The 20,622-nt window shown below is 38.7% G+C and overlaps 1 protein-coding gene across 1 annotated transcript in view; it reads right to left on the bottom strand.

Annotated features, from left to right (window-relative positions):
* Positions 1-20,622, bottom strand: part of GDA (guanine deaminase) — a gene marked incomplete at both ends in the record, with an annotated part of 72,489 nt that overhangs the window by 31,824 nt on the left and 20,043 nt on the right. Inside the window, one exon of the mRNA XM_084237171.1 lies at positions 6,640-6,728. Within this exon, the coding sequence (XP_084093297.1) occupies positions 6,640-6,728 (89 nt within the window). The remainder of the gene's footprint in view (positions 1-6,639; positions 6,729-20,622) is intronic.

The raw sequence follows: 20,622 nt of genomic DNA, 5'->3' as shown, positions 1-20,622 counted from the left end.
GATCGAACCAGTGCTGCAGAGAAAAAGATCTGCCTGTTCTGTGCCCCACTCTGTCTCTGGTGAATCCTCTCACCCCGGCACCTACACCCCAGTACTTGTATGCATAAATAAATAAAATAAATCTTTTTTAAAAAATGAGAATGAGGAATGGTGGTGATGATGATAATGATGATGTTGAGAGCAGGTAATGTTTACTCAAGATGTGCATGGGTGGGCACTGGGCACAGCATGCCATGTGCAACTTCTTATTTGTGGGATGTAGTTTATAACAGGGGATAGCGATATATTCTAAACTCAGATTTCCTGATAGAATTCAGGCCCCACCCAACGCCAGCTGTGGGGCATTCAACATGTTATATAACCCTACCATGACTCAGTTTCCCCTTATGTAAAATGGAGATAATACTAGCACAATAAAGCTGTTGTGAGGATTGAGCCAGCCTGTAGAAAAACAGTGCCAAGATAGTGGAAAGCACTAAAAACACATTAGTTGTTATGATGATTCAATATTCACAACAAGCCTAACAAGCAGTGTTGTTAGTTTCATTTACATAAGAGAAAAATGAGGTTCAGGAAATTTTCACAGATTTTAAAAAACTGTCATTCAAATAGTCAACGCTGGGATTCAGACTCAGGCAGTTTAACTGTAGACTCAATACCTTTGGTCTCTACCCTCCTTGTCATAGAACTGCTAAATCACACTGTAAATAAAGAACAGTGAGGACCTGTAAATTAGGCAACCTAAAGAAAAGGCAACAACGTAAGGGCAGGCAGAGAGGAAGGATGAAAAACAAATTCTTCTTAGGTACTAGACACTGGCCTTTCCAGGACTCTTTACTCTTGGAGCTCTTACTATCTCCTTCACCATAAGATGAAATGGCAGTGTGACTTCTTCACCTAATTGAATTTGTAGTTTCAATTGTTCAATTAGGTACTATTTCTCAAGTATCTATTATGTTTAAGGTACTCTACTATGCCTTGTGGGAAGTCCAAAGAGAAGTTGAACATTCTCATCCTCAGAGGTTATTGTCTAATTGAGATTAGGAGTGAGGAGTGTGTGTGTGTGTGTGTGTGTGTGTGTGTGTGTGTGTGAGAGAGAGAGAGAGAGAGAGAGAGAAAGAGAGAGAGAGAGAAATAGAGAGAGAGAGAGAGAGAGAGAGAGAGAGAGAGAGAGATTGAGGAAAAGGGTGTAGATTGGTCAAATTAATAAAGGTCTCAACTAGCAAATTGACTCCTGTTAATTTACCTAAGTGCAATGAAACGTGTTTTAAAAAGAATTGTAGGGCCTCCCCTGGTGGCGCAGCGGTTGGGCACTGGGCTGTGAGGCTGCCTCTTCGGTGCCCATTCGATCCCCGGCTGCCAGCAGGGGTCCCACATGGTGCGCAGACCTCTCCTGCCATGCCAGCTGCTCCCCCAGCAGTGTGTTTCGTCAGTCTGCCTGCTCTGTTCCCCGCTCTGGCTCTGGTGAATTCTCTCACCCTCCTGTGCTTCTGACTGTACCCAGCGCTTGTATTATTAAATAAATAAATCTTTAAAAAAAAAAAAGACTTCATTAAAAAAAATTGTAACCAATTGTCACTGAAGCTTTATTCATACTAGTCTCAAATAGAAACATACCAAATATTCACCAAAGGCAAAAGGATTAAACTGTGGAATATTGATAAAATGAAATACTATTTGGCAACAAAAAAGAATAAACTCCTGATAAAGACAACAGTGTGGATGAATCTCAAAAACTTAGGGTTGAATGGAAGAATCCAGACAAAAAAAATATATACATATGAATTATTCCATTTATGTAACATTCAAATACAGGTGAAAGTAACCTATGTGATAGAAATCAGACAGTGACTGCCTATGAGGGACTAGGGAGTACCCTGAAGAGGAGTGCCGAGAGAAAGACAGGTGGTATGAGGGAACTTTCTAGTTTGATAAGAATGTTTTATATCTTGATTTGTATGTTGGGTCCATAGGGGTGTGTGTGTGTGTGTGTGTGTGTGTGTGTGTGTGTGAGTGATTGTACATTTAACAAATTATATACCAAAGATTTGTGTATTTTGCTATATAAAAATGTTTTCTAAAAAATAATAACAAAAAAGTGTTTTTAACAGAATCAACTACTCAATTTAGATGCATTCGTTATTCTGTAGCCAAGAGGAAGGGGATCATGAGGATATTAGTTTTTTTTTTTAATTTTCTTTGGCAGAACTATGACATATAAATCAGGTTTAGAAAGATGTATCTGGTGGTGAAGGGCATGTGTTGAGAGACTCCTTCTACCTCCCAACCATGAGATTTCTGAATAAAAATGTTGGTTATGGGGACAGAAAGGGCAAAGATAAATACAAGAGAAAGAATTTGATCATCTATTAGCTCTAGGGTGTTGGAGGCGGCCACCCTGCGTAGTAAGCAGAAGGGCCTTGACCCGAGTCCCTAAGGCATGTGAAAACACATGTGTCTCGGAGGAAAACCTCTGAGTGACAGGACTTGGTGTTGAGAGCCTGGAAAGTGACCTGTGTGGAGTCGGGCTTCTACATCTCCACAGTCTGAGAATAACAAAATGGAGAGATCCTGCGCAGTAAGCAGAAGGGCCTTGACCTGAGTCCCTAAGGCATGTGAAAACACATGTGTCTCGGAGGAAAACCTCTGGGTGACAGGACTTGGTGTTGAGAGCCTGGAAGTGAACTGCGTACATCTCCACAGATTGACAACAACAAAATAATGAGCGAACTTCCCAGGCTCAGGCTAGGAGGCGATAAGATTATGTGTGTGAGAACTAACCGCCCGGTACCCTACTGTCTGAAGTAATAGATAATAGTAAGAAAATAAACTAATCATTCATACATGTTGCCATTATGTGGTATGCTTTGATGTTACACCTGCTGCAATTAAAATAGTATATAATGAACACTAAAAAAATAAAGATTTGCTGCATGTTGGACATGACAGTCCCCCATGTCTGATTTCCTTCACCGTCGCGGGTCAGGACTCACTAAAAGTCCACACTAGGGAACACAAGAAAGGAACAAGTCACAGTGAATTTTTGAGCATGTAAGGCTGTAAATATAAGCACAGAGAATTTAGAAGAAAAGTCCCTTTGGAGGGAGGGCTAATGTCACAGGAAACCTGGAGTCAAAGTGTTCAAAAAAGCAACTGGAAACGTGAGATATCACAAGAGTTAAAGATAGGATTTGGATCAGAGTGTCTCCCTGTATAGGTAACCCTAAAAGTTGGGGGTGCCAGAGATTTCTGTGAATAAAGACCTCTACTCAGGGAGTAAGACTGGAGAAGGTCTAGGCAGTGTCATTGTCAGGAGGCTTGGGACATGGGGGGGGAGGCCTTCAGGGTTTGAGGACAGCAGTGTAGGGAGGGTTTTATAATGGAGGGCAGGAGTAATCAGTGTCAGAAATTTTAAGGGTCAAGGCTGAAATGAATGGTCTCAAAGGCTCCTGTGAGCTCTTACTTTTAAGCAATAGTTGGGAAGGCACCCAATTCCACATGTACTCAGTCCTTCGTTATGTAAGTACTGAGAGATTCTCTAGTACATTTAGTTACTGTCCTAGGTGCTGCCGAGGAGTCATAGACACGAAAGACAGGTGGTAGAGAAAACCCTGAGCAGACAGAGAGCTCCCTTTGGCATTCTTTGGTAGTGAAAGTTAGAATGGTAATGTAAAGATAAAGTGAAAGTCAATTTTATTTTCCATGGAGAATCCTCAACAAGTTCTTAAGGTAGCAGAGGTGAAAGAAGTTAAGGAGATAATTGACCGAACAAAGTTTGCAAAGGAAACGGAGGAGCAAAGATTAATTGCATCTCAAGTGCAACTTTTCTCCAGAAAAACTAGCCATCCTTCCTAGGCAAGAGGAGGTATTGTGAGGGTCTCCCTGGTGGCGCAGGGGTTGAGCACTGGGTTGCGAAGCTGCCTGTAGCCTCTGCAGCGTCTGTTCGATCCGCCACCGGCGGAGGGTCCCACATGGCGCACAGACCTCTGCTCCCCTCAGCAGTGTACTTCATCGGTCTGCCTGTTCTGCTCCCCGCTCTGGCTCTGGTGAATACTCTCACCCTCCCATGCTTCTGACTGTACCCAGTGCTTGTATAAATAAATGAATAAATCTTAAAAAAAAAGAAAAAAAAGGAGGCACTGTGAAATGTTTATTACCAGAAATAGTCATGTAATCAAGGTTATACTCCAGGATTTATTACAGAATGTAGACTGTGCAAGCTGCATATAGATTAGAGGTTAGTGTGCCCAACAACTCATTTTACTGACAATGTGAGGGAGCTCAGGAAATTCAGCCTGATTTTCAGACAGGGAATTCACTAGTGGCCCAGTCAGGATTAGAACTGAGTTCTTCACTCAAGATCTCACTCACTCAAGGTATAACCATCAAAAGTCAAGCTGCAGACACTTCAGAAATGGGGCTTAGAGGCAGAAGAAGGTGAAGAAGCTCTCCTTGCTCCTGCTTTTTAGCTTTCTTCTTTTCATTTTACTCACTTTCATAATTGCCTTAGAAAACCTCAACTTTCCCTAAATAAAAGCCATCGCTTTCATATTCCAAGCCTGCAGACTACAACAGCACCTCAGGAAGAACAGTATGTCCATAGGTACACTTATTAAAACATCCACCCACCTTTTAACTAAATGGACAACGTTAATAAAAGCTCTACCATCAAAACACATGACTAATACAAAGGCCTGCGTTGCTCAATCTGTCAGCATGCCTTGTCAACCCCCATCCCACTACCCTGCAAAAGATATGATGGTATGAGTGCTTTTTCCTCCCCATCGTGCTGGCCCTGTCAATCTGTCTGTGGTCCATAATCTCACACTCTGATCCACTCCTACCTAAGCACCACTCAGAGGGCACCAGTTGTAAATTTCATTTTCCAAAAAAATTCACACCATGCTGAGCTAGACCTGGAGATGTACTAAGTCTGTTAAACAGACTGTCAGAAATAGCATCTTCTGTGATATTTTAATTCTGACTTAGAGAAATTCAACTGCATCTAAATATGATTTAGACAATTTTTCTTCAAATGCTTCAGTCTTCCACCAAAGTCTCCTTTATATCTTTTGCTAACCACTTTCCCTTTGTAGTGCCACAGGTCCCTTGGAATCTCTTGTGACTGATGGATTTAACTCCAAAAGCAGCTTCCACCCAACATTCCATCCTCCTCTCACCCCCTTCCAAACCTTCTAATCCCCCTTCATCAAGGCGCACAAGCAGGTGACTGTTTCTCAACATCTATTCCCATGAAAACCTACAAAGACAGGGCAGACAATAACAGCAGAAGTACCTGGAATTATCTCCATATTCTTTGGATTTATCTATAGAAATAAATGTGCTCATTGCCCACAGTCTTCCAAGTCTATAGAAAAAGCAGCAGGGAGAGGGCAAGAAGCAAGAGATAGGAATATAAATGCAAGTGCAGCCTCATAACCAGTCATCCCCTCTCTGGACTGTGGATAGCTCTTCTGACTAAGAGCCTAGGGGTGACCTAGTTTGCAGATCTGCTGCAGGAGATGGGGCGTCCACGATCACCCAGGACATTCCTTCTGCTACAGCCTAGGAGACAAGCCACAGAAAGAAGTGGCCTGCTTTACACCTGACCGTCTCAAAGCTGCAGCGAGGGTTCAGGGCAAGGGCTCAAACTCCTAGTTCAGTATTCTTACTACAAGTTATAAAAAGTAATAAAAGTTTTTAGAATTAAAATTATTTTTTTTTACTTTGGAAACATACTTGGCCTGAACCTAGATAAATTTTTTCATTTTTTAAAAAAGTATTACCATTTCTATAAGACATGTTAACTAGACTATGATGAGTGGACAATCGCAGGAAACAAACACACTTTGTACAATTATTAAAAATTGTGATAATGGGCCTCCCTGGTGGCCTAGGGGTAAGTCTCAGTGCTATCACCTCTAGGGCCTAAGTTTGATCCCCCACCAGGGAGCTAACCGACATAGAGCACAGCAGACCTCTCCTATCTCGCCCACTGCTCCCCTCAGCAGTGTTCTTCAGTAAATCTTCCTGTTCTGTTCCCCACTCTGTCTCTGGTGAATCCTCTCACTCCCCACACCTCTGGTCTACACCCATTCTTCAACACAAAAATAAATAAATAAAGTCTTTTTAAAAATATTATGACAAGTAGTTGGAACATTAAATCACAGCTCAAGTGTACTTTTGGAGACAGGACAATCTAACCATGCTGTCAGGAATCGGTCCCGGAATGCCCCTTTGCTCCCCTGCTACAGTTTATCTCTATCACGGTCCCTCTTTAACTCCTTTACGGAGGTAACACATCTCTCACTGTCCTGGTTAGTTATCTGTACACTTACCTACACCCTGTGTTCCCCTGGGCTGAAAGCCCTTGTGGGTTCACCTCCAGATCCTACTTCTTGAACAAAGGAAATAAATGAAAGATGACAGCTCTAGTTCTCAAAGTTTCCATCCTTCAACTTTCTGTTCTTATTTGTCTTCTCCTTCCCTCCTCACCTCTTATTATTAATAATAATAATGAATAATAACAATAACAACACTGATCATGTAATATCTCTTCTGTCCTTCAAGGCAGGTTTTCTGGCATTTGAGGCTAGTCAATGGCATCTCGCAAAAGGGGAGAAGTTGGTTATGACTTACTGGTTGCTCAGTTCTCTTATCTGACATGGTTTGAAGCACCATTCTTTGGCCAGCTTTTCTTGTTGAGAAGCTTCTTCTAAAAACACTATCTTTAAAAGAAAGAAAGAAAAGAATCACAAATTAATGAACCATAGTCATTTGCTGTTATTAAATACCTTCATCATTTTACAAGTGACTATAAAATTGTGGTTGTGTTCATTTTAAAAGCTATTTATTACTAAATGGGATTGAGGTTAGAGGCAAAAAGACAGGGATTTGCCTTTGGTTGCCCAAAGAAGTAAACCTTATGAAATGTCTCCTTTTCTGCCATTCTATAGCTACAAGTAAGACATCAAATTTCTAATTTGAAGATACAGGGTATGAAAAATGGCTAATCGATATCTATTTTACCCCCACTTTGGAAATGATTAAAGGAAACAATTATTTACAGAAAGTACATCTCACTGTAGATGAATAAAAGATTTTTCTTAGACTATTACAAAAAACTCGAGTCCAGAGTACAGTAGTAGAATATCTTGGGCAATTTTTAAAAAAGATTTATCTATTTATGCATACAAGAGCTGGGGTACAGGCCAGAGATGCAGGGCGGGGCGGGTGAGAGGATTCACCAGAGACAGAGTAGGGAACAGAACAGGCAGATTGACCGAAGTACACTGCTGAGGGGAGCAGCGGGCGAGTCAGAAGAGGTCTGCTGAGGCATGTATGTTGCTCCCTGGCCAGCCGGGGATCAAACTTGTGCTGCAGAGGCTGCGTATTACTTCATAGTGCGGTACTTAACCCCTTGCACCACTAGGGAGGCCCCTATCTTGGGCAATTTTATTAACAATGAAAATAACTGCATAATACTTGCCCAACAATTAAATCTTAGCATTAACTATGTTGATGTTCTGCTTTAAAAATTTCTTCTCTATTCTTCTAATAGTGTGTTTAAGACACTAACAGTGTGATTTCTTGCATCAAGGACTTGTGAGGTCTGAACCCTGTGGACAACAGCTGGGAAACTTGGGATAGGTCTCTCAGTCTCTATCAGTGAAGTCTCCCCATCAGCAAACTGGGGTAACACCAGCACATATCTCACAGGGCTATATGGGGGATTAAATATCATTTGGGTGAAGAAATTGGCAAATCTTGGAATATGTTAAATGCTAAATATTTTATATCTATTGTTGATTCTTTTTTAAGTGCAGTTTGATTGCTTCCTTCATAAAAAATGGATTGCAAAGCAAGAAAAGATGAGGCAAATGAAATCTACGTGCATAAAACATCCTGTTTTATTTTTAAGTGGAATATTATGAAAATAAATACTACATGGAATATGATACAGTGAAAAGGAAAACCTAGAAAAATAAACATATCTAATTTTTAGAAGCAAGGCAATGTACTGTGGGAAAAAATAATTTACAGAACTGAAAATAAAACAAATTTTGACTGTTTTATTCATTGATATATACTTTTTTTCAAGTATTGGAATTTTTATCAGAAAAGAAGAGGAAAATGTAATTCCTACATATATGGAAAAGTGATTTGATGGTTCTAAAAATATATTCAAATCAATAAATCTCAGAGTAGACACAAAATTAAATAAAAACATCAAAACAATTTATCAATATATCTCAGAAACTGATTTACCATCAAAGTCACAAATAGATAAATAACTGATATGTAAAGAATTATATTCACACATTTGATAATGTATTTGGAATAAATGTTTTTTGAGGAAAATAAAAATCATCAAGATTTATTCTGGAGCAGTAGGAAAACCCAATAAGCCAATGATTCTAGGACTAACTAAAGTCTTAGCAACTCTTTAGTGAAGTTCATGGCTCAAAAATGTGCCATCAAACAATCAGTTTACAGCAACATGGATGGAGCTAGAAAGGATCATGCTCAGCGAAATAAGAAAGAAAAAGAAAAATACTTTGTTGACTGCTGAGTAATATTCCATTGTGTATATGTACCTCATCTCTTGATCCAGTCATCTATTTTTGGGCATTTGGGTTGATAAACACATGCAATTTGCAGCAACATGGATGGAGCTGGAAGGGATCATGCTCAGCGAAATAAGCCAGAAAGAAAAAGAAAAATACCGGATGGTCTCACTCATAGCAGGAATCTAGAAAGCCTAAATAAGGGACCAGGAAAAAGAATAACTATAAGAAAGAAAATATCAAAATCAACAAACAACTATGAACCAGAGACACACTATGGGGGTGGGGTGTGGAAAAGAGGGATTGGGTCAAAATAAGGGGGTTGCAATTGTATGGGGAATATAAAAATAAAATAAAAAAAAAAAGAAAAAGAAAAAGATGGTCTCACTCATAGAAGGAATTTAGAAAACCTAAATAAGGGACCAGGAAAAAGACTAATTAATACAAAGTGAAAATCAAAATCAACCAGCAACTATAAACCAGAGACATACTATGGGGGGAGTGGCGGGAAGAGGAAGGACTAGGGTCAAAATAAGGGGGGGTGCAATTGTATGGGGAATATAACCAAAATGAACATGCATACATTGTGCAAAAATGAAAAATGATATAAGAATTATATAAAATAAAATATTTAAAAAATAGCAATATAATGCCCATCATAAAAGCAAGATGGCCCCCTATTTCTGTAAACTCATCTGCAGTGATTTGTTCATGAACAAACGAAGTTCATCAACTTCACAGCATGGCCATATCTTGGACATGTTTTTGACCTGTAACTACTTCACTTCCCAAACCACTGAATCACACATTTGACTAAAATTTCCTCTTTTTCCTGTTTACCACTCTAGCTACTCCACCTGAGGAGTTAAGTAGCATTGGAGCAAAGCTCAAAACATGACAGATGGTATATCTATAACTATCAAACTCAAATGTGTTCTCACTAATGCCTGTGGCTGACCCCCAAATGCATTTTTCTAGTACTGTGGTGGTAACTATCAATAAAGCTGACAGACAACCTAATTGCTTTCTGCTGACAGGTCATTATAAATATTTTTGGTAATAGAGTACTATTTCAGTTTTATCAAATAACTCATAGTTCAAAGAATTGAGAAATGCTGCTATAAGAAAACTCTTCCCATTCCCATCTACTTGATTTACATGAAGTCTTTCTCAGCATTTACATCTATAAAATTGGATAATAAGAAAAAAATAATGTTGCCCTTACTTTCATTCTAGCAATGAGCAACACGTATCCATAGGTATGTTATCTAACTGGAGGGAAAATAAGCCTTTTATTTTATATTAAACAAATTTTCTCTCAAACGGTATGATATACATTTTTTAATTTTCTTATGATCCCAGGAAATTTTAAATATTTACATTTTTATATAAATTTTATTGGAATGGTTGATCAATAAAAGACTTTTAAATGCTTTATACCTAAAAGACAGTATGAATTTAATTGCATTAGCACAAATGTAAGTGAAGTAAAATGAAATCAGCAGTTCAAGAAGAAAACGACTAACATTTCAGATCATTAAGGGAGCTAGTTCATGATTTTTAAAGAATAAAATTTAAGTGGATATCAAGTCAGTATGTTTTGATTTCATCAGATAAATTTTCAGTGATGTTGAAGCTTAATTTTAATAAGGATATACTTACAATTTGCCAGAAACTTTGAGATTTAGATATATTTGAAAATAATAAAAATTACACCTATAAAGTTTTAAAAGCAAATAAAATTTTTCAGAAGTTTTTGTAGGGACACATCAGTACAAAAATGTGAAGAGCATTTCCCTAGTCAACTCACGTTCCAGTCCACCACAATGATTTTAAACCTATCCTCTTTCAACATGCTCACAGGACTTACCCCCCAGATGTACATTATGTAACATTTGCATTACTGAAAAATTGCAACCAATTTCAAAATCAGTCAGTAAGGGATTTGGTCAACACAACTAAACACTGTGGCAATTAAGTGTCAGTGACAACTTAGATATACTAAAGGGAAATTATACTTGATACAATCTTAATTTTTTTAATGCAGATTACCATATGTATGATACAATCTTTTTTAAAAAAGAAAAATGGGGTGTGTGTGTGTGTGTTGGGGGTTATGTTAGTGGTGGTGTGTCTATTTTTTGACAATGGTTATTATCTCTTCTTGGTGGATTTGTGGGTATTTTTTCACTTCTTTCACTTGTTCAGTTCAAATTTGCTAAAATGTTTTCTTTTAACAAAAACTGAAAAGTTAATTCCATTTAAAATGCATGTGAAAATGGAAAGAAAAAATATATAAATATAATCTGTACTCAGCCTATGGTTGGGAAGTTAAGACACAAAAATCAATAATGAATGAGACCAGGGCCTCCCCGGTGGCACAGCGGTTGAGCTCTGGGTTGCGAAGCTGCCCGCAGCCTCTGCAGCACCGGTTACATGCCTGGCCACCAAGCAAGGGTCCCACATGGCGCGCAGACCTCTCCTGCCGCCCGCTGCTCCCCTCAGCAGTGTACTTCGTCAGTCTGCCCACTCTGCTCTCCGCTCTGGCGCTGGTGAATTCTCTCACCCTCCAGCGCTTCTGACTGTACCCAGTGCTTGTATAAATAAAAAAAAAAGAAAAGAAAAGAAAAGAAAAGAAAAGAAAAGAAAAAGAAAATTTCTTAAAAAAAAAAAAATGAATGAGACCAGGAGGGCATGATGACCTTGTGGTTCACATGGAGAGACAATGGGCACAGTCAGAGAAGGTTTTAAAGAAAAGACAGAATTCTGACATAATGCATAGAATTTGGTACATTGCAGGGTTGGAGGGAAAGGAATGGAAATGATAAATAATAACAGAAGCAGAGGCAAAAAGTAAAAAAGCTACACAATGTGTTAAATAGTAAACTTTAAATAACTTTGGGATACTGAGCTAGAGAGAACTTTAATTCACAAATCAAGTATTCAGTAGATTATTTTCTTGCTCTTATTTGTGTATTCACTCAATAATTACTACCTCCCCTTCCTACCCCATGTGACAAACACTATTTCAGGCACTGGAAAAAATAAATCCAGGGGCTTTGCAGGTCATGGTTCAGCTTTGAGATTCATTTTTAGGAAATCTCTGAAAATATTTTGGGAGACAACAGTGGTGAAATTACAAAATACATTGATGTGTTCTTTGTGGGGCAACGGCTCTTCCATCCTGAGGTTACCTTAGCTTATGTGCACAGACATTCACTTAGTCAATCATTCACCACCTAATGAGTACTATGTGTTACAGTCCACCACCTCCTTCTTCACAGGCTAGAGTCTCAGTGGGCTTTCAAGCACAAACAGAAGTCAATTAAGCCCCAATTTCATGAAATCACAAATTCAGAGATGGTGCCAGCTAGCAGGAACCTTCTCATCCGACCCCCTTATTTTCCAGATGAAATAACATCCCTTCTGCTAAGCAAACAACTCCAAGTGCTTTCTTACTTGAGACTGGGACTATATAGGATGAGCAATAATGAAAATGTCAGGAATATTAAAGCCAAAAGCAAATGAGTAATGACTGTCAGCTAATGAAAAAAAAATCTCCACAAAATAGAGGATTCAAACACCAGATGGCAAATTTGGGCAAGAGGTTTGTTGCTATGGAACAAAGTAAACTGCTCTTTGGGCCGTTGTGAAATAGCTCCACCATCCAAAAGAACCAGGTAACATGCATCATGACCCATTACCCAAAATCCACTCTTAGGTACCAAGTGGAGACAAACCCAGGTAAAAATATGAAGGGTCGGGCCTCCCTGGTGACGCAAGGGGTTAAGCACCACACTATGAAACAATCCACAGCCTCTGCAGCATGAGTTCAATCCCCAGTCAGCCAGGGAGCAAACCCACATGGTACAGCAGACCTCTCCTGTCTCGCCCGCTGCTCCCATCAGCAGTGTGTTTCGGTAGGTCTGCCTGTTTTGTTCCCCACTCTGTCTCTGGTGAATCCTCTCACCCCCTGCATCTCTGGCCTATACACCAGCTCTTGTATGCATAAATAAATAAATCAAAAAAGAAATATGAAAGCTTAAAGATTTTGAAACTTCTTGAAAATACTAGTATAAGCCAATGGACAGGTATATGGATTAGATAAAGTGTGGAGTGTGTTGGACAGAGAAGAAAACTGTCATATTCGTACAATTCACAGCAAACAGATTAATGGAAAAGATAAGAAAGATGGGAGTGCTTAAAAAAAAAAAAGAACTGTCAGCCCATGAAGGTAGAATTGAGTGAATTTTAATTCATGTTGCAGAGGCTCCAAAGGGAAGCATGAGGGACTTAAATCTTCACATCCTTTATTCTCATTTCATAGATGAGGAAATGGATACGATTAGATGACTTATCCAAGGTTGCAGGACAAGAGTGTCTGCTGGACTTGATCCCTCTTCCCAGAAATTCCTCCAGAATCCTATGACTTCTCTAATCATACAAACCAAGAGTCAGCAAACTCTCTATAAAGGATCATGTAGAAAATATTTTAGATTTTACAGAACATATTGTCTCTGGAGCACTCCTCAACCCTGACATTGTAGAGTAAAAGCAGTCATAAACAATCTATAAACAAATAGGCATAGTTATTTTCCAATAAAATTTTATTTACCTAAAATAAAAATTTGCATTTTATATAATTTTCATTGTCATGAAATTATGTCATGAATTATCTTAATTACATGAATTAAGATTCAAAAATCATCCCAGTGGCTTACACTAGCATTTCCAGGAAGCTTTACCTCAACTTATAATTGTTGTTTGTTTTTTTTTAAGATTTATTTATTTATATAAGAACCAGGGTACAGGCCAGATGTGTGGGAGGGTAAGAGGACTCACCAAAGCAGAGTGGGGAACAGAACAGGCAGACTGACTGAAATACACTGCTTAGAGAAGCAGCAGGCAAGACAGGGGAGGTCTGCTTGCCATGTGGGTATCTCCACGGCCGGCTGGGATCGAACCGGCACTGCAGAGCCTGTGGACAGCTTCACAGCGCTGCGCTCAACCGCCTGCACCACCAGGGAGTCCCTAATTGGTTTTAATTGATAATAATTTTAAACAATGTTTCCTTTAACTCCAGGGCCTGATAAAATACTCTTAGAAAAGTATAGATTCCACCTGCCTTACAAAGATCCATTTGTCTATAGAAAACATATGCCTATGGGTAGATAAAAATAACTTCAGTAATCCTTCTGTTCCCTACAAAAGACATCACTAATGACTCAGTGGTATTTAGGATTTTTTATTAAAAAAATAAAGCAGCATGTCCCAAAATGATGGGATATAATAATAATAATACTCAGATTTAAATGTTCTTACTATGTGCCAGACACTGTCCCCCGCTCTTCAAATGTATTAACTCACTTAAACCTTAAAAGAACCTTATAAGGTAGGTACAAGTATGAGCCCCATTTTACAAATGGGAAAACTGAGGCACAGGGATGTTAAATAGCTTGCCTGAGATTAATTACACAGGTGGTAGGCGGTACATCCAGTTCTGAATCACTGTCAATCTCCAGAAGGAGGGCTATTCAATGTTATGCTATACATTTTTTTAATAGCCTTTCATATACAAAGATAAAGAAAACATCCCACCCCTTCCCTTTCTTCTTTATATTTTTTCTTTCTTTCCTATAATACAGTCCAGGTTGATGGTCCTTGTGGGGTCAGGAACTCAGAGGCATCTGGGGCCAAAGACATGGTCAAGGCCGAGAAGGCTGAAAGGGCTGCGTAACTGGGACTGGAGAGGTAGAGACAGAGTGAGTGGGCAGTAAGATAACCAAACAGACAGCCACCAGGGCCAGGAGACTGATTCTATATAGGCATGATAAGCAAATGCATAAATATATTGTGGATGGGAGCCAGATTTCTCAGAGGGGAGTTATAAATATGGAAAGGGGAAAGGTTAGAAGGAACAGGAGGTACTGATATCAAACTCATGGATATGGATATATATATTATATAATGTGTACATATGTCCATATGTATCTATATAGAATATATAATTTATTTTGATGTCAAATTTATTCTGATGTGTGTATATATAGAGAACATTTTATGTATAGATATAGATAATCAGTGTCCTATTGCTCAGATCTTGGTTTCTATATATCATTCTTCACTAGGAGAATAACTCCAGAGCCTGAGCAAAGAAAGTACAAGATAAATCTGGAATAAAATTTTGGATCAAAATGTAAGAAACAACTAAAAATATAGTTGGGAAGTGGTAAAAAAAAACACACAGGCACCATCTTGAGAAGTTTCTGCTAGCCAACTATAGGCTAATTTGATATCAAAATAAATGATAACTGTAATGAATAAAAGAGGACTCCATGAATAAATGAATGAATAAATAAATGAATGATGACTATATGAAATAAATGAATGAATGTATGAAAGAATGAATAAGAGAGAGTTCTTTCTTACAGGAGAATACTAGCTAATATATGTGGAAGGAATGATAGAATTAGAAAATGAACATTTGGCAACCATCATTATAATAAATGATGCATATAAAAATAACCAGTGAATGTTAAAACTAGTGGGTGAAAATTTGTTGAGGAACAGGTTATTTATATCATTTCAAAGTATCTCCTCACAACATTTATCTTACAGAGAAAAATAGTAACTATATTTAAGGACTTGGTGCATTCTTAGCCAAGTGATCAAGGTTAACATCAAGATCCAAAATCATGTGATTCCTGATACGATATACTGACCAGAACATAGCATCAAAAACTGCACGATCTGAGTCTAATCATGAGAAAACATTAAGAAGGAGGAAACATATTATATAGTTAGTTATTCATTTATTAATTTGTCCCATGTTATTATCCAGGATATGAAAGACAAAGAAAGATCTAAGACTTGTTCCAAATGGAAAGCAGCTAAAGAAACATGACACATAAATGCATCTTGGGGTTCTGGTGGGGCTCTTGAACGGAGTTGGGGCAAGACTCTCAAGAATATTATTGGGTAGGGGGCCTCCATGGTGGTGCGAGGGGTTAAGTCTCAGCACTATGAAGCTATGGGCAGCCACTGCAGCACAAGTTCAATCCCTGGCCAGGGAGCTGACCCACATGGCGCAGCTGACCTCTCTGGTCTCGCCCACTGGTCCCCTCAGCAGTGTATTTCAGTAGATCTGCCTGTTCTGCTCCCCCTCTGTCTCTGGTGAATCCTCTCACCATCCCACCCTCTCCCCTGCACCTCTGGCCCCAGTTCTTGTACGCATAAATAAGTAAATCTTTTTTTTAAAGGATATTATTGAGTCAATGGAAAGAGTTTAACTAGATTTATGGATGAGGTGATAGAGTCATACCTATGTTAAATTCCTGCTCTAGAATATTGGATGTGATTATATAAGACAGCATCCTTGATTTTTTTAGGAAATACACATTGAAGTATTTAGACTGGAACATCAGGTATATCACTTACTCCCAATTTGTTAAAAAAAACTGTGTGTGTATTTACCTATTTAAATCTACATATCTACACATGGAGAGTAAAGAGAGTGGAGAGCAATGAAGCAAAAGTGGTAAAACATTAACTAAGGGGAACCTGAGTAAAGGTGATGTGAAAATTATTTGTGCTAATGTTGTACCTTATTAATAATTTTGCAGTGATTTCAAAATAAAAATTTTCAAAAATGAACAAGAGACAAAACATTTTTTTAACTACAACATTTAAATTGTTTACTTGTTCGTGAGTATTGCTATTTGGTAAAGTATAAGGAAAAGCAAGGACATAATAAACATAAAATTTAGGATAATGGGTCCTTCAGAGTGAGAAGGGAAGGAAGTGGGTTGGGAAAGAGCTACAGGGGACTTGAGAAATAACCAACATTCTGTTCTGTCTTCATTAAACACTACACAGACATTGTAGCTAATCTTTTTTCATATGAAAAAATAAATGAGCAAAACAAAAGCAAATTATCTGCTCTCAATAAATGTTGTCTTAAAAAAACATCAAAATCCATATCATATGAAGTGATTACATTGGTAATAAGGTAAAGGTAATGAGAAAACAGAAGGGTACAGACTAAAGATTATAGCACCCCAATACCAGTGATCATCTCAAATGAAGCCATACATAGCCCTTGCATGCTCCTGATAGTTCATGAATGCCTTCGGGATACAAATTGTTGTTTCCTAAGTTCAGAATCCCTTTTGCCGTAACTACTTTATGGAATAAAGAAACTGCTTAGGTGAGTATATAATTACCTCTAAGCACTGAGTCAAATTCACTACAAATCTCAGAGCCAAAGTTAACTGACATATTGGAATATTGCAATCATTAAACAGGGTAATAATTTCAGCAGCTGCCTAACTAAAGACATTTTTAGAGACTAAATTCTGCAAGTGGTCAACTGAGAATGAATTTAGGAAAAGGAATTTAGAATGAATTTTGTAAACTGAAAGATGATATCAACTGACCACAAAGTTTCTTCTAAAGAGACAGAGACAGGTAGGCGTCAGGAGTGATAGTGCTGGCTATACAAGTTGATTTGGTCTTTTTTCCTTTTACATGAAATCTGTCTTAGGGACCAGTGTAGGATGAATTGTGTCTCCCCAAATTCATATGTTCAAGGGCCTCCCTGGTGGTGCAATGGCTTAAGCACTGCACTATGAAGCACCGGAGACTTTGCAGCACGAGTTCGATCCACGGCCAGCCAGGGAGCAACCCACATGGCGCAGCAGACCTCTCCTGACTCGCCCACTACTCCCCTCAGCAGTGTACTTCAGTCAATCTGCCTGTTCTGTTCCCCATGGTCTCTGGTGAATCCTCTCACCCCCTGCCCCCTGCATCTCTGGCCAGTACCCTAGCTCTTGCATGCATAAATAAATAAATCTTTAAAAAAAATTCATATGTTCAAGTTCTCAACTTCCAGTACCTCTAAATTTGACCATATTTAGAGATAAGGTCTTTACAAAGGTCATCAAGTTAAAGAGGTCATTAGTGTGGGCTCTAATCCAATATGACCAATGTCCTTATAAAAGGGGGAAATTCAGACAGAGAGACACAGCATGGGAAGATTGTATAAAAAGCCACTGAGAATACAGTCATCAACATGCCACAGAGAGAAACCTGGAACAGATCCTTCCCTCACAGTCCTCAGAAAGAATCATCCCTGCTGAAGATTCGTTCTGGATCTCCGACGCCGAAACTCCAGAACTGGGAAACAATTAAGGTCTGTTGCTTAAGCCATTTTGATTGTGATGCTTTGTTATAACAGTCCTAGCAAACTAATATAAGGCCAGAAAGGAGGCAACACTATAAGATTAGTTTAATAAATCAACAAAAGAAAGCAATGCAGAAGTCCTCTTTTTTTTTTTTTTTTTTTTTTTTTTTTGGTATTTTCTATAGGCATCTCATTTTGAAAGTTTGGGTGGTAAAAAAATACACAAGACTTATACAAGAATAAAAAAATCTGCTATTTACTAGCCCTGTGAACAAGGGCAAATGCCTTAAATTTTCCGAGCTTTTGATAATATGGTAATATTATCTACCACCTCTCCTTTCAACCCTATAGAGGTTTAAAAATGCAGATATGTAAAACACTCCATGAACTGTATATGTTCTCCATAAACCTAAGGTGTTATCAGTAGTGCTAATTTGTGATACAGTGAAACACAGGGGCATCTTAGGAGGGCTGCATCAGATAGGTACTGAGATGGTGGGCATGTGATGGCACCAGACAGTTAACTTTGTTGCCCAAACTTGGAAAAGGCAGGATGATGACAGCAGAGTTGGAGAAATTCACATCTGGTTGTAGATTCCGACTGCAGAAACAGCTGATTGACAGGATGAAGGAAGTATGTTTGGAGAGCTCCAGACATATCACTGATCTGTCCCATGTTCTTACCAATGGCTTAGCTGTGAAAAGGATAACAATTTGCAAGGGACAGCTTGTTCCCTAGATAGCACAACAAGTTTTTAAAAGTGAGCTATAAGCTAAGACCGGCAAGATGAAGCTTAATAAAAATGTAAGAAAAACTCAAATGCCCAAGGTGAAGATGTATGAGACTTGATAAGAGCAAGGACCTTGAGCTCAAAATAAGCAGTATGGAGAACAGTCACAGAATCCATACAATTGCATTCTAACTAAGTTCAAATTTGTAGAAATATAGGCATTCCTTGCTCTGCATGGTTCTTATTCACATACACTTCAGATACTGTGATTTAGTTAAAAAAATGCCAGTCCCCCAGCACATTGGTTCTAATACCAGCTACCCTGGTCTATTAACTATGAGTGACTACATATTTTACAGTGACTACATATTTAACTATGAGTGACTACATATTTTTAGTTGTGTGGTTTTTTTTAACAGCAAATCCAGATTGCATTCCATGGAGACTGTACAAGTTTATGTCCTATCGCCAACAATATAATAGGGCTCTTCTTTCTCCACATCCTTTCTAGCACTTGCTGTTGCTGGTCTTTTTAATACATGTGATTCTCAGCAGCCTGTTTTGTAATAAGAGCTTTTAAATGTCTCAGAATAATCATAATATTTTGCATTGATTATTAAGATCACTTGGCATGATTTCAGCTTTCATGGTCATTAACTGTCAGTCCTAGACTATTGTACAAAGTGAGGACTGCCTACATGCCCTTTCAGGCTTAGAGTACAGAACTAGGAGCTGATTTTCAGCTGTGGAGGGATGAACTGAATTGAAATGTTTTTATAGGAAGATGACCAAATGTGGGAAAGCTCCAAAATCAAAACATAAGAGGGAATTCTGAATGGAATTGACAGTATTTCCTTTGAAGAAGAAAGATGTCAAGATGATTACCATTGTTGGAAATAATGGGAAAGATGTCACCTACAAATGCCATTCTAGCACAGCAGAACTAGTTTCAGTAATGGAATATTTGGCTAATCGCTTCAATTTCATGAATAGAAGAAGCGTCTAACAATTAAAAGTGGATATAAATGGAATTCACTGACTCACACCAAGTGAACTCCTCATAGTGCCAAGTGCACATAGTGCCATAGTGAACCCCCTGGCAGAGCCAAGCAGAAGCTGGCTGACCATCTGTCAGGGACACTGCAGCAGAAGTTAATTTCTTCACAGGGTGAGAGGAGAGACTCCATCCACAGCTCATATCCCAAACATTCATGTGGGGGCTGTAAATCATGTCCACAAATTCTTCAATATTTCTCTCTTTGAAAGGTAGATTCTAGCTCCTTCTTCCAAGATTGAGGTGGGCCAAACTTAGTGACGTGCTTGGAATAAAGGGTTCATAATACTATGTGCCTTCTAAGGCTAGTTCACAAAAAAGATAGCTTCCACTTGGCTCTATTGCTCTTGGATTATAATTCTGGGGGAAGCTTCCAGTCATGTGATGAAGATATTCAAGCAGTCCTAAGAAAAGTTCCTGTGTCGAGAAACAAAAATGGCTACCAATAACTGTAAGCACCCACTTAGTCATATGAATGGACTTGGACTTTGAAAGTGGTTCAGCTCCAATCAAGATTTCAGATGACTACAGTGTTGGCCAACATCTTGATTTATAGAGCCTTGTAAGAGATCCGGTGGGTGAGCCACTCAATAAAACTGTTCCTAAATCCTGGATACACAGGGACTTTACAGATAATAAATTCCTGTGTTAAGCACTAAGTTTTGGGGTAACTTATTACGTGGCAACAGCTAACAAATGGAATCCACTTTGATCTGAACACTGAGGTACACTGCAGTCTTAAGAATCGTGCTTACAGAGCTTTTCTTTATTTTTGCTACTTTCCTTTTAATAGACTCAAGACATAAAAACTAGCTCCAATCATTGAAAGCAAGTGATTTCCCAATGAAATCATTGGGAAAATAATTGTGAGAGATTTCAATCTGCTCTAAAAGATTAATGAGGGCTGGGCTCATCCACCCTTCATGCCTGAAGGAACAACTCTGTGTGTGTGTGTGTGTGTGTGTGTGTGTGAATACATACACATACTAAGTGTTTGAATGAGAGAATGAGGATAAAAAGATAGAACTATGGGGCCTCCCCGGTGGCGCAGCGGTTGAGCGCTGGGTTGCGAGGCTGCCCGCAGCCTCT

This window comes from Talpa europaea, assembly GCF_964194135.1.
Source record: "Talpa europaea genome assembly, chromosome: 7".
Lineage (NCBI taxonomy): Eukaryota > Metazoa > Chordata > Mammalia > Eulipotyphla > Talpidae > Talpa > Talpa europaea.
Note: the sequence above shows the minus strand (reverse complement) of the source record. Positions and strands in the feature narration are given on the sequence as shown.